This window comes from Camellia sinensis, chromosome 9 (genome assembly GCF_055761805.1).
Source record: "Camellia sinensis isolate YWXY chromosome 9, ASM5576180v1, whole genome shotgun sequence".
NCBI classification, from domain to species: Eukaryota; Viridiplantae; Streptophyta; class Magnoliopsida; order Ericales; family Theaceae; genus Camellia; species Camellia sinensis.
In genome coordinates, this window is record NC_138969.1 from 77,600,466 (window position 1) to 77,613,145 (window position 12,680).

Here is a 12,680-nt window from a genome sequence, read left to right on the forward strand (position 1 = left end):
ACTTGCGTTCTAGCTACCATCAACTAAAAGTCAAAACAGAAAGCATCGAGAAGACTGCCTTCAGAACTCGTTATGGACACTACGAGTTTCTTATTATGCGATTTGGCGTCACCAATGCTCCAGCGGCCTTTATGGATCTCATAAATAGAGTGTTCAAACCCTATCTTGACGAATTCGTCATCATATTCATTGACGACATTCTCATATACTCCAAATTGCCAGAAGATCATGAACACCACTTGCGAAGAGTTCTACAGACACTACGTGATCAAAAACTCTATGCCAAGTTCAAGAAACTTGAATTTTGGATCACCGGTGTACACTTTCTCAGTCACGCTATCAACAAAGACAACATTTCAGTTAATCCCAAAAAGGTTGCAGCAATCGTGGATTGGCCACGATCTACTAACGTGTCTGAGATTTGAAGCTTCTTGGGCCTAGTCGGCTATTACCGGCGCTTCGTGCAAGATTTCTCAAAGATAGCATCACCCTTGACCCAACTAACTCAGAAGAACACACCCTTTGAATGGACCAACAAGCAGGAACGTTGCTTCCAAGAATTGAAGAATAGACTCGTGACGGCTCCTATATTAGCACTCTTCACGGAAATAGAAGGGTTCGTAATTTATAGTGATGCCTCATACAATGGTTTGGGTTGCGTTCTTATGCAAAATGGGAAGGTTATTGCATATGCCTCACGTCGACTAAAGACCCACGAGAAGAATTACCCAACCCATGATCTGGAATTAGCCGCGGTAATCTTTGCCCTCAAAATCTAGCGTCATTATCTCTATGGAGTAAACTGCGAAATTTACACAGATCACAAGAGTCTCAATATCTGTTTATATAGAAGGAATTGAATATGAGGTAACGATGATGGTTAGAATTTATGAAGGACTATGATATAGAAGTCCATCACCACCCCGGCAAAGCTAACGTAGTAGCAGATGCATTGAGTCGAAAGACGACCAAAAGTTTGGCATGTACCCTCGTTCCCTACAAGATCAATGGGTTGCTCGCCAACATAATCATGGAACCCGAGTTGATTGAAGAAATTAGAATCCGCCAATGTGAAGATAAACATTTGAAGAAAAAGTATGAGGAACAAGAAATCACGCCCGATCATGACTTCACGATAAGCAATGGGATGCTAAAATTTTGGAACCGAATTTGCGTGCCTGACCTTCCAGAACTCAAGAAAAAGATATTGGTAGAAGCTCATAGCTCGAGGTTTGCGATCCACCTTGACAATATGAAGATGTATCACGATTTGAAGGAACACTTCTGGTGGACAGGAATGAAGAAAGACATAGCAAGTAGATCGCTCGGAACTTCGCTCCGCGCGCGAGGGCGCGAATCGTTGTTCTTAGCTACTACAGTTCGGACTCATGTCACGGTTCTGAATCTAATCTCACAAAGTGCAATGTAAGACTGATAAATCACCAAAGAGTCCAAATCTGACAAATCGTTTTGGAAAATCGATTTTAATCAAAAAACGCCAAACATGGACTACTTTGCCAGATTTCAGAGTCGCCACCTAAATGTTTTGTTTTTGGGAAATTTAGGAAACCCTGACTTGTGCCTAAGGCCACGTGTCCGTCATCACCAAAGTTGCCTCGGCTCGGGAACTTGGGTACGAGAGGGGGAAGGTCCTGAAATGAGCAGCCCCGGTCGCCCGATCAAAGATCGGCCTCTACTAACATGATATGTTGTTTTTGAAAATACGTGTGTTCTTATTCCAGTTAATTAGCTAACCTTACTATGTGATGCGCACAGCATACAAGTATAGATTAGATCGCCTAAATTAGAATAAAATAATTCAATGTTTGTTTTTTTGAAAATGGTTTGAAAGTGCTACCCGCAAGTAGGCTAAGACGTGAATTTGCCACCCTCAAGTGGGCTTAGAAAACATGATTTGCCACTCTCAAGTGGGCTTAAAACTCGCATTTCGATGAATTATTCCAATTCAAGTAATGAAGCCTTCATCCACAGGCATTCATACAGTTAAACATTTAAGCAGTTAGCCTCATGGTAAGCATGCTATCATGGCAGTCACTTACACACATGCAAGGATGCTAAAGCGTAAAAGCTTACCTAGTACTCCGAGCCAAAAAAGAAGCTAGTTAATAATCAATGCATGATCCTAGCTATGTCAAGAATGCCTAATGCAACACGTGCAAAATGCAACTAAGATAGGCTCGGCTATTCTAAGATGTCATGTGAATGCAACTTGATAACATGTATTCAAATTGTTATTGAGATACAATGCAGTTTGTATGATGCGCCGAACCCGGTGCATGCAATATAGATGAATGAATGTAAACATACAAAGCATAAGTATGCTAATTGAAACATGACCCTAAACTAACCATCGAAAGCGGTTAAGTAAAAGGAAGAAAGAAATGGGGGTTGGAAGACATGCATCACACACACGCACGCTTATTACAACATTGTGCCCTCTCGACGGAGGGTTCGAATAATAAGCTAACTAGCTAATCTAAGCTAATTAATTACAAATCGAATTAAAACTAGCTATACTAAGCTAATTAGAACATTACAAAGATGAAATAAATTAGCTAAATACATTAACTAATTAATTACAAAATCAGCAAATTAACTAGCTAAACAAAGCAGTTAAAATGGCCTCGAGGGGAGGGAGACATGCATGCTCGATTGCCTCGCTTAGAAATCCATTGCCATGCCACCAATTGCCTATATTTGCACTTGATTTGATTTTTGAAAGTTGCACAAACTTCCAGATTGCTTCTGCTCCAACACAGGGACCCTCTGGTGGGCTGCCGACCAGAAAAGGGGGCTGTAGACCAGAAAAACTGGTCAGCCGACCACCCCTACTGGTCGGCCGACTACTTCTGTGGTCGGTCGACCAGCATGATTTTCCAAACTCCAGTTTTACTGCAACAGAGAACAACAAGGGGCACAACGGTGTATTTGCAAGACATGTGTGTACAACTACTCTCCTTATCATTTCTCGAGCTCAAAGGAGCGTAGTACTCGACTCTCAGGCCACCAACCAAGCATCGCAATGCACGATGGCCGAGAAGCCAAGTTTGCACAAGTCAATGAATGTTGGAGTATGAAACGTGCCACATTCTTTGTGTTTAGATTAACGTTCGATCTAAACATAATGCAATGCAAACAACATGCTTATCTTTCACATGTTTTACTTTGTTCATTTTGTTTACTCTTTTTAGATTACCAATTAGTCTCTTAATCGGTTAAGTCCAAAAGTGAGAGTCCTCTAATTTTGAAAGAAGATCTAAGCCACAAGCACCTTGAGCGTGAAAGAAGCCTCATGCTTTTGGTTAGTAGAAACCCTCAAGAGAAGGCTAAAACCCTTAGGCATGAGAGCCTCAATTCCATGCTCAAGCCAACAAGAGGATTAAGACCACTTTCAAGGAAAATGAGAGACTGAAATAATGGAGTGCAATGACACACATTTTAGCACTAGAATGACATGCTCAATGGCTTAAAATCATGCAAACAACTCATGTAATGCATGTTGGAGGCATGAAGCATCAAATCTAGTGAAGTGTATTACCCTAGAAGCATACATTATCAAGCTCAAACAACAAAATCAGCCATGGATAGACCTAAAACATGCCAAATCAGTGGCATGAACATGTTGAAATTGAAGCCCAAAAGACTAGACTAACATGCACACAAATTGGCTCACAAGCGGGGCATAAGGCACAACTCTCAAAAGCACTTAAAGAGTGAAAGAAGTGAGAACATGTCAATGACATATGCTCTGAAATTATGTGTTTAATGATGCCATATCACATAAACATCACAAATAAGGCATGCTAGGAGGCCTAAGGCACAAGGCTAGTAAATGGCACTACATAAAAGGCATGCAATACATGGCACAAATGATTAAGCCAGCTATGGACATAGGTCAATTAGGCCAAAACAAAGACCAAAACATGCTGAGATGGAAACCCAAAAGCCTAGGCAAACATGTATACGTATTGGCTCATAAACGAGGTATGAGGCTCAACTTCTCAAAAGTGATGAAAGAGTGATACATATGAGAGTATGGCAATGAAACATGCTCTAAAATCACATACAAAATGATGCCAAGGCATGCAAATAACTCGAGAAAAGCATGCTAGAAGCCTTAGACAATAAGATAGTAAAGGCATTTGCACTATAGCTATACAAAACATGAGCCATCTGACCAAGACAACCCAAAATGGTCCTAAAACATTCTAAATGAAGTTCTAAAGCATGCTTGAAATAAGCTAAGAATGGCTAGACTTAGAGGCCAAAACAATAGCACATGTTAGGTAATTTAGCACAATTGCACTGCAAGCATACAAAGAAAAGCTCGAATGATCAAACCAGCTCAAAATAGAGTTCAAGCATGCTAAAATATGAGCAAAAACATGCTAGAGTGGAGCATACATATGCTAGATTAATAGGCTAAACCATCAAATAAGCTAGGCTAGCATGCAAGTTTACACTACAAGTGTATAAAGCATGCAAGAGGTGACCAAACCAACGCAAAATAGAGTTATGGCAGGTCTTAAAAGTCACAAAAAAGTGCTTGAACTAAGCTTGAAAGAAGGAGAAATACATGCTCATATGGTAGGCCATCAATGCATGCAAACAAGACAAGAGGAGAGGGGACCACCCCCTCCCATTTTGGACCTCAAAACCACCTTTCCACCACTAAAATTCCTTTGGAATTTAGTGGTTTAAAGGCCAAGAAAAGATGGTTTCAAAAGCTTAGGAAGTTGGCTCAAAAGGCTTTACAAGCCAAAGAGCAAAGGGAGAGACAACCCCCTAACACAAAAGGGGCTTAAACTACCATTTTTAGGACTGAAAAACAGAGCTTTTTTCAGTTCAACACCACCCCAAAAAACAGCCCCAAAGTAGTTGAAAACTATGGCAAAGCTAGCATGCAAAACAAGCTAAAAGGGAGAGAGTTCTTACCCTTGAAGCACAGCTGCAAAAACAGGTCCAATTCTAAGCTAGGACCACCTTTTGGAGCTCAAACAAGGCTCCAAGGAATCTCAGCCCAATGGTGATCAAGTTTGATCAATGATGCTTAGGCAAAGGAGAGGTATATCTCCAAGTATATCTCTTGCATGCACACAAGGGCAAGAGGGAGAGCAAACTAGAGAGAAAAGCTGAAATTTTGCTCTGAAATTTGTAGAGAGAGAGAGAGATATTTTAGTATGAGAATCTCCCACAATTGCTCAAAATGTTCTAAGTTGGGAGATATATGAGATATAGCTTCATATATAGCAAAAAGAGAGCATTTGGTTGAAAACATTTGAGTTAGGACAGCTGGCACAAGCCAGAAATAGTTGGAGGAGAAATATCTTCAAAAAAAAATGAATTTGGGTCACTCTTGGCTGACCGGCCATCTTTTGTGCCGACCTGCTGCTTGTGATGGCCGATCTGCTATTTTTTTTGGCCGATCGGCCATAAGTCTACTTTTCAGACCCAACTTCAAATGGGCATAACTCCTTCATATGGACTCTTTTGTAGGTCATTCTTGTGTCCAAATTGAAGCCCTAAAAGTGAGATTTCCAATGGTGGTAGCCTTGCATCAATATTCCAACTGTGCAAAAAGTTATGTCTGTTTTGGTGAAGTCGCTCAGTTTCGGTTCAACCGGATTGATGCCCTACTTTAACCAACCATTTCTCCCCCATCTGGACTTGGTTTTAGGAGATTCTTGAGTGTAAAATGAAGCCCGGGAAGTATTCTTTCCAATGGTGGTGGCATCATGGCTTAAATCCAAGTATGCAAAATGATAGGCCCTATTTGGCGAGGACTACTCGTCTCTCTCTTAATGATTCATGCCCAACTTCTTCCTCAACTAGGTTTCTTCTCTCCACTCTTCTTTTCTTCAACTCCAAACCCCCGAACAAGGTGTTTTGAAAGATTTTTTTTAAAGATTTCATCTCTCTTTCATTCATTTCCACTTTGTCCTTGCTTGGTTTATCGAAAAGCGCAACATTTAACAAAATGCAAGCGTTGGAACATCGTAGGAACCTTTTTTCAAAATATTTTGAAAGAGAGGGTTTTAAGATCTAAAATCTTTTGATCAAGAAATGGGGAGTGAGGTTTTGATTTGGAGTTCTCCATGCCAAAGAAATCGAACCTTTGCCCTGCACATCTTTTATCACCAAGTAAACCATCAGTAGCGCCTAAGTCTTAAGGGCAGTCAAAAATGGGGTGTCTACAGCCATGCCTTCAAATGCCTATGTTGTCAACAGGTTAAAGCAGAACATCAGAGACCTGCAGGAATGTTGCAACCACTCCTTATTCCCGAATGGAAATGAGAGCACATTATTATGGACTTCGTGGTCAGGCTACCGCAATCAGTCTCGAAGAATGATGCAATATGGGTTATTGTAGATTGATTAATGAAGTCGGCGCATTTTCTACCAATCAGAATCATGTACTTCCTCTTTAAGTTTTCCGCTCTATACATTATGGATATCATTTGTTTGCACGGTACCCCAGTTTCAATTGTATCCGATAGAGACCCCCGTTTTGTGTCTCACTTTTGGAACAAATTGCAAGAAGCTTTGGGAACCACTCTAAAGTTTAGCACGACTTATCACCCGTAACTGATGGGCAATCTGAAAGGACGATCAAGACCTTGGAAGATATGTTACGTGTGTTTGTGCTAGACCTCAAAGGTAATTGGGATGATCACCTACCTTTGGTGGAGTTCACCTATAATAACAACTACCATGCAAGTATTGGAATGGCATCGTACGAGGCACTGTATGGAAGGAGATGTCGATCACCTCTGTGTTAGAAGGAAGTCAGAGATAGAAAATTATTAGGCCCCGAGATTGTGCACATAACAAACGATAAAATTCAACTCATCCAACAACGAATTCGTACTGCTCAAAGCCGCCAAAAAAGCTATGCAGATACATGGAGGCGAGACTTAGAATTTCAAATAGGCGACCTTGTGTTCGTAAAGATCTTACTAACAAGAGGGGTTCTCCAATTTGGAAAACGACGAAAGTTAAACCCATGCTATATCAGGCCATGCGAGATACTAGAAATGATTGTTCCTGTGGCATATCGCCTTGCACTTCCACCCGAACTATCCAACGTCCACAACATGTTTCACATTTTGATGCTTCGTCGATATATTCGGGATCCAGAGCTTTTTGTCGATTACGAGAACCTAGAAGTTCAAGAAGACCTCTCTTATAAAGAGCAACCTGTACAGATTCTCGATCATCGTGATCAAGTCCTTCGAAACAAGACTATACCTCTTGTAAAAGTCTTATGGAGAAACCATCATATCGAAGAAGTGGCATGGGAAACTGAAAGTCAAATGCGAGCCACATACCCACACCTCTTCGAAAACCAAGGTACATCAAGTTTGGGGACAAACTTCTTTTAAGGAGGGAAGAAATGTGACACCCTAAATATTTAATTAATACCATAATAATAATAATAATAATAATAATAATAATAGTAATAATAATAATAATACATTTAAAACAAATCTTGGCCCAATTAATAAAAATAAAATAAAATTTTAATAATAATAATAATAATAATAATAATAATAATAAAAATAAAAATGAAACAGTTATAGCTTTGGTGAATCACCTCATAGCTTTGGTAGTTCATTAATTTAGAGGGTCACGTAGGGAACGACAAGTTGACACCTGTTGGATAGGTGGCCGAACCTAGCAAGCCATTTGTTGATGGCTGATACACATTCATTGCCTATAAATAGGGAAGTGATTTACTGAGCTTCAACGAAAAACCAAAGGAATAGTTTATACAGAGGTAGGATCAATAACTAAGAGGAAGCACCAAGTAGCCGAGAGTTGGTCGGAGTCAGAAAATAAAGATTAAGGGTTAATAGTAAGGTGAGCTATATTATATCTTGAGTTACCATAATATATTTTAAGAATGTTTTGAGTTATCATAATTTATTTTATGAAAATTATGTTTTATGGTTATGTTAATGTTTCAATTACGTGGATTATTTTTTGAATTTTATTTTCTTACATTGAAACCCATGGATATGTTTGTTTAAATTTTAAAAATTATTTGACAAAGATTTTATAAGCAATTATGTTATGTAAGTACCACCACGGGAGTCCCAAGTCTTGGGGGACTTAAATAAACCATTGGTCCCCTGTTTGGCCACCTTGTGGTCCTCTGTTTGTCATGGATCCATTGACCTCCCGTTTTGATTGTCACTCCAGTGACCCCTGTTCTGTTTTGTACCGTGGTTATAATTGTTTACGTAATTTATTTCAGTTTTTGCCACTTAATTAATTTGTTTATTCAACTTAAATTATGTTAATGGTTTAACCTAAATAACTATCCATGGCAATTTTTGTACCCCTACACTCACAGTATAATATTTCTCATTCTGCTATGTGTTTATGGCTGTTACCCCTTTCAGGTGACGGGATTTAATGAGATCAAGATGGGAGATAAATCACTGTGTTTTCTTTTCTTTTTTTTTTTCGTACTATCTGTATTTTGATTGGACTCTTGTGATGAAATAAAAACCCAAATGACTTTTTTTGTTTCTTTTAATAAACTTTTGATACACAATTATTTCATTTTAATTTATGCATTGAGCTACCATTACAGAAATTTTAGAATTATTTTAATACAGTAATGCTACAACATTAATGTTACAGGCCTAAAGAGATGATCAAACATCTAGCTGGACTGCCACCTAAGATTAGTGGGTCCCACTAAACAACTCTCACTTCCCTCTCGCGTGATAGAAAGATGCTTTCGGAGAAAAAATAAAATAAAAGAAGCAGAAAAGAAAAAAGAAAAAAAAAAAAAGGCGACAAAACCCCTCAACTCCTTTCATAATTGATGGGATCCACAATTCGCTGAAACCACCAGTACCCTTGCCCCACAACTTTAATTTAAAGCGAGGTTGTACCACCCAGCAAAGGTTGTGGATTACACTTGCCCACATAAGCCACATCAACTTTAAAATATCTGCAACAAAACAAAGTGGGTAGGTAATGTGTTTGATAAAATGCATCTTTAGTTTAGTTGTTTTAAGCGGAATATAAAACTCATTTCAAAGAATGAATTGTAACTCATTTAAAAATGTAGGGTTTAAAATGATGAAATTAAAAATTTGGGGTTTAATTTGTTATTGAGGTTAAACTTTAGGGTTTTTTTTTTTTTAAAAAAAATTTCTCAATTATTTATCATTATCACTAAACAGTAGGAGTGATAAACGAGCTGAACAGTTAATTGTTCAAGTTTGGTTTGATAATTTTGACGAGTTTCAAAATTTGTTCTAAATTTAATTCGTAAAACTTTTGAGCTGAACTCAAATGAGTTTTGATTGAGTCGTGTTCAAGTAATTTGATATTTTTATATAGTTTTAAACTTAGCGAACCTAGCTAACAGAGTAATTTTGAAAATTTTAATGAGTTTTGGAAAGTATTCAAACTTGACTTATTTACTTAACAAACTGAGCTCAAATGAACTTTTAATGAGTCGAACACGAGTTGAACTTGAGTTGTTTAGTTCGTTTATCACCCCTACTCAACAGGAAAAGTTAACCGAAATGGATTGAGCATTGGCATTGACATCATACCGAGAATGAGATAGATTCTCTCCACCTTACTTTAGCTCAATTTGGTTAGGATGGATGAAAGAGAAAAACAATTTAGCTTTTATGATTTTGTTTAGCTTGAAAATGGTTGAGGTTAATTTTTTTTGTACAACCTATATTAGCATTGTAACTAATTTTTAATTTTTTGTTAAAAAAACACAAGAAAATTAGAATTTTGAGTTATTTATAACTAAATTTTTAAATTTTTATTTCTTTTTGTTACAAAATTTTCATATTTTGCTTTTTTTTTTTTAATTTCTTTTCTTTCACTTTCACTTTCTATCAAATTTTATTTTGTGTATCATGAGTCCTATTTTGAAAATTTGAACTGCATATTTTTTAAACCCAACCTGTGAACTATACATAAAAAAATCTTGTCGATTTGATCACCATAACCACATTAGTTTATAACATTTATTTATAAAAAAATGAATGACAAATATTATTCCAAATCTAAGTCATATATTTTTTTAGAGATAAATAAAATAAATAAAACGTGGTTATGGTTATCGAATCAATCTGATTTTTCTCATGAATATTTTACATTTTGTGGTCTAAAAAATGAATTGTTCAAAGAAAAATATTTGAGACCCACAAAAAAACACTCACAATTTGGCCTATAATGAAATAGTATGATAGGTGTCAACTTTTGATTAATTACATACTCAATAATATAAGACTTATCTTTTTATCATATTATTGTGGATAAATTTGTGAATCTAAAATGTGAGTCTCTTACAAAAAAATGTAGACCTTAAATTAATAAAATTAAAACTTAAAGATTTAAAGTTTAGGATTTAGAATGTGTGATAGTAAAAATAAAGAAATAAAAAATCTACAGTTGACGTCGTGAGGCGTGGCTCACGTGTAATGAGAAAATACCTTTCTCAGTTCATATATATATATATCCTCATACGTGGAAGGCCCTCTATATTCTCCACTCTTGTAGTCTTTATAGCAAAGCAAAATATTATATAATTTATCTTTTTATTTTTTTATTTTTTTTCTATCACATTATCTTTTTATTCTTTTACATATCTTTTTGTAAAAAGATAAAAAATATATTTTTTTAGGACATACCAAACCAATCCACAGTGACAAGCATGGAGATGAAGGTTGAGATAGTAGCTAGAGAAATCATCAAGCCATCTTCTCCCACTCCCAATCAATTTAGAATTTACAAGCTCTGTTCTAGGGATCAATTCTCTCCCCATCATTACATCCCAGTTGTTTTCTTCTATGTCAACTCTACTTGTGATGTGAATCACGAAGAGATGGTTAGCATAAGATCCCATCGCTTAAAGGAAACTCTCTCTGAAACCCTCACTCGCTTCTACCCACTTGCCGGAAGACTGAGAGACAATCTCTTTATCGATTGTAACGACGAGGGTGTTGATTATTTGGAAGCTCGAGTCACCGACTGTCGTCTCTCAGACATTCTTGAACAACCCAAAGTCGAAGAAATGTACCGTTTATTTGAACCCGACCCCGAAGACTTCAACAACAACCCTCTGTTATTCGTTCAACTTAACTTATTTCCATGCGGCGGAATGGCACTTTGTGTGCGTATGTCTCACAAGATCGCCGATGGAGTCGCGTATGCCGCCTTCGTGAAGGCCTGGTCCGACATCGCCCTCGGGTCGTCTGAGACTATTGTCCCAGATTTCATTGCTGCCTCGTCTCGCTTCCCACCGAGAGAGGACTGCCCGGTGTTGTCAATGACATTCATGCAGATGACCAAGAAGAATGTCACAAAAAGGTTTGTGATCAACGCATCGCAAGTTGCTACCCTCAAGGCCAAAGCGACCAGCACGGGCGTGCAGCAACCTACCCGCGTCGAGGCTGTCACTGCGGCCCTCTTGAAATGCGCTGTGACTGCCTCCCGATCATATGCCCTTCTACTTGAAACTTCAGTTTCAAGTCCAAAGGCATATGCGTTGACAGGGGCTGTCAACATGCGCACAAGGCTTGAACCACCCTTACCAGAATATTCTTTTGGAAATCTAACTGGATTGTTGTGGGCAATGATCGAAGATGATGGTGCGGAAACAAACTTGCCAGGCTTGGTTTGTCAGCTGAGGAAAGGGCTTCAACAGTCCACAGATAACAATTTCATCGCTGAAAAGACAAAACTGTTGAGACTCGAGGGAGACGCTGTGAAGGTGTATCGCCATAGCAGTTGGTGTAGGTTTGGTCTATACGAACTTGATTTCGGGTGGGGGAAGCCAACATATACGACTGGTGTTTTATTTGGTAACCCAATTGGAATTGGATTGATGGACACAAGAGATGGTGACGGAATAGAAGTGTGGATGACTTTGTTGAAAGAAGACATGGCCTTGTTTGAAAGTGACCAGGAGTTGCTAGCTTTTGCCTCGCCGAACCCAAGTGCACTCGAAAATTGATCAATTAATATTAATAATAATAATAATGTTATGATGATGAAAGTTATGAAGAATAAAGTCTTCTAAGTTGTTGAATCATGCATATGTGCTGCACCTTTTGGTGCTGGAAGTGTCTGATTCCTTTCTTCGAAGACTCCAATGTTGTTTGGTATTTGCTTGGTTACCAAGTTGGTCTGGCTGGGAGATTAGTCCTTTGTGGATGATTGTAAGACATTAATGTTAGATTTATTTTCTGTGTGGTCCAATGGTTTATATATCTTTTACATATTTTATTTTATTTAGACTTCATAATTAGATAAAGTTTAGTAATTAGAATTTTAAATATGAGATAATTATTTTTCTAAGGTTCGAAGGAAACCTTGATGGATAAGAATTCTTTTGATAGAGTTTATCTGACCATCTTCTCTCCTTTATATAAGGATAGGTGATTCCCCTTTCATAATTGTAGTATTTTTCCATTACTCAAAGTTTTATAATCATCCTAATTAAAAGAGACAGAGAGAAGAAGGTGAGCCAAAAATTTAAGGTTCAATTATTAGGAGTATTTTCTCAATTTCTTTAATTCAATGGTTGACAAAGATATGTTCGTTTTATTCTTGAGATGTATTGAATTCAAGATCCTGTTCCGCATTATTATTATGGTTCATACATATTAATT

The 12,680-nt window shown here is 37.7% G+C and overlaps 2 protein-coding genes across 2 annotated transcripts; both read left to right on the forward strand.

Annotated features, from left to right (window-relative positions):
* Positions 1-7,055: 7,055 nt before the first annotated feature.
* LOC145799558 (uncharacterized) lies at positions 7,056-8,440 on the forward strand. The gene is made up of 2 exons (XM_082889153.1): positions 7,056-7,371; positions 8,427-8,440. The coding sequence occupies exons 1-2, from the start codon at positions 7,056-7,058 to the stop codon at positions 8,438-8,440; spliced, it is 330 nt and encodes a 109-aa protein (XP_082745279.1).
* Positions 8,441-10,538: 2,098 nt separating this feature from the next.
* On the forward strand, positions 10,539-12,267 carry LOC114305564 (epi-neemfruitin B 7-O-acetyltransferse L7AT). Its single transcript, XM_028250675.2, has one exon. It carries the CDS (start codon positions 10,721-10,723, stop codon positions 12,020-12,022), a length of 1,302 nt encoding a protein of 433 aa, XP_028106476.2. The 5' UTR covers positions 10,539-10,720; the 3' UTR covers positions 12,023-12,267.
* Positions 12,268-12,680: the final 413 nt, after the last annotated feature.

Coding starts and splice junctions, on each gene's coding strand:
- LOC145799558 (XM_082889153.1), top strand. CDS start 7,056: ATGATTGTTCCTGTGGCATATCGCCTTGCACTTCCACCCGAACTATCC.
- LOC114305564 (XM_028250675.2), top strand. CDS start 10,721: ATGGAGATGAAGGTTGAGATAGTAGCTAGAGAAATCATCAAGCCATCT.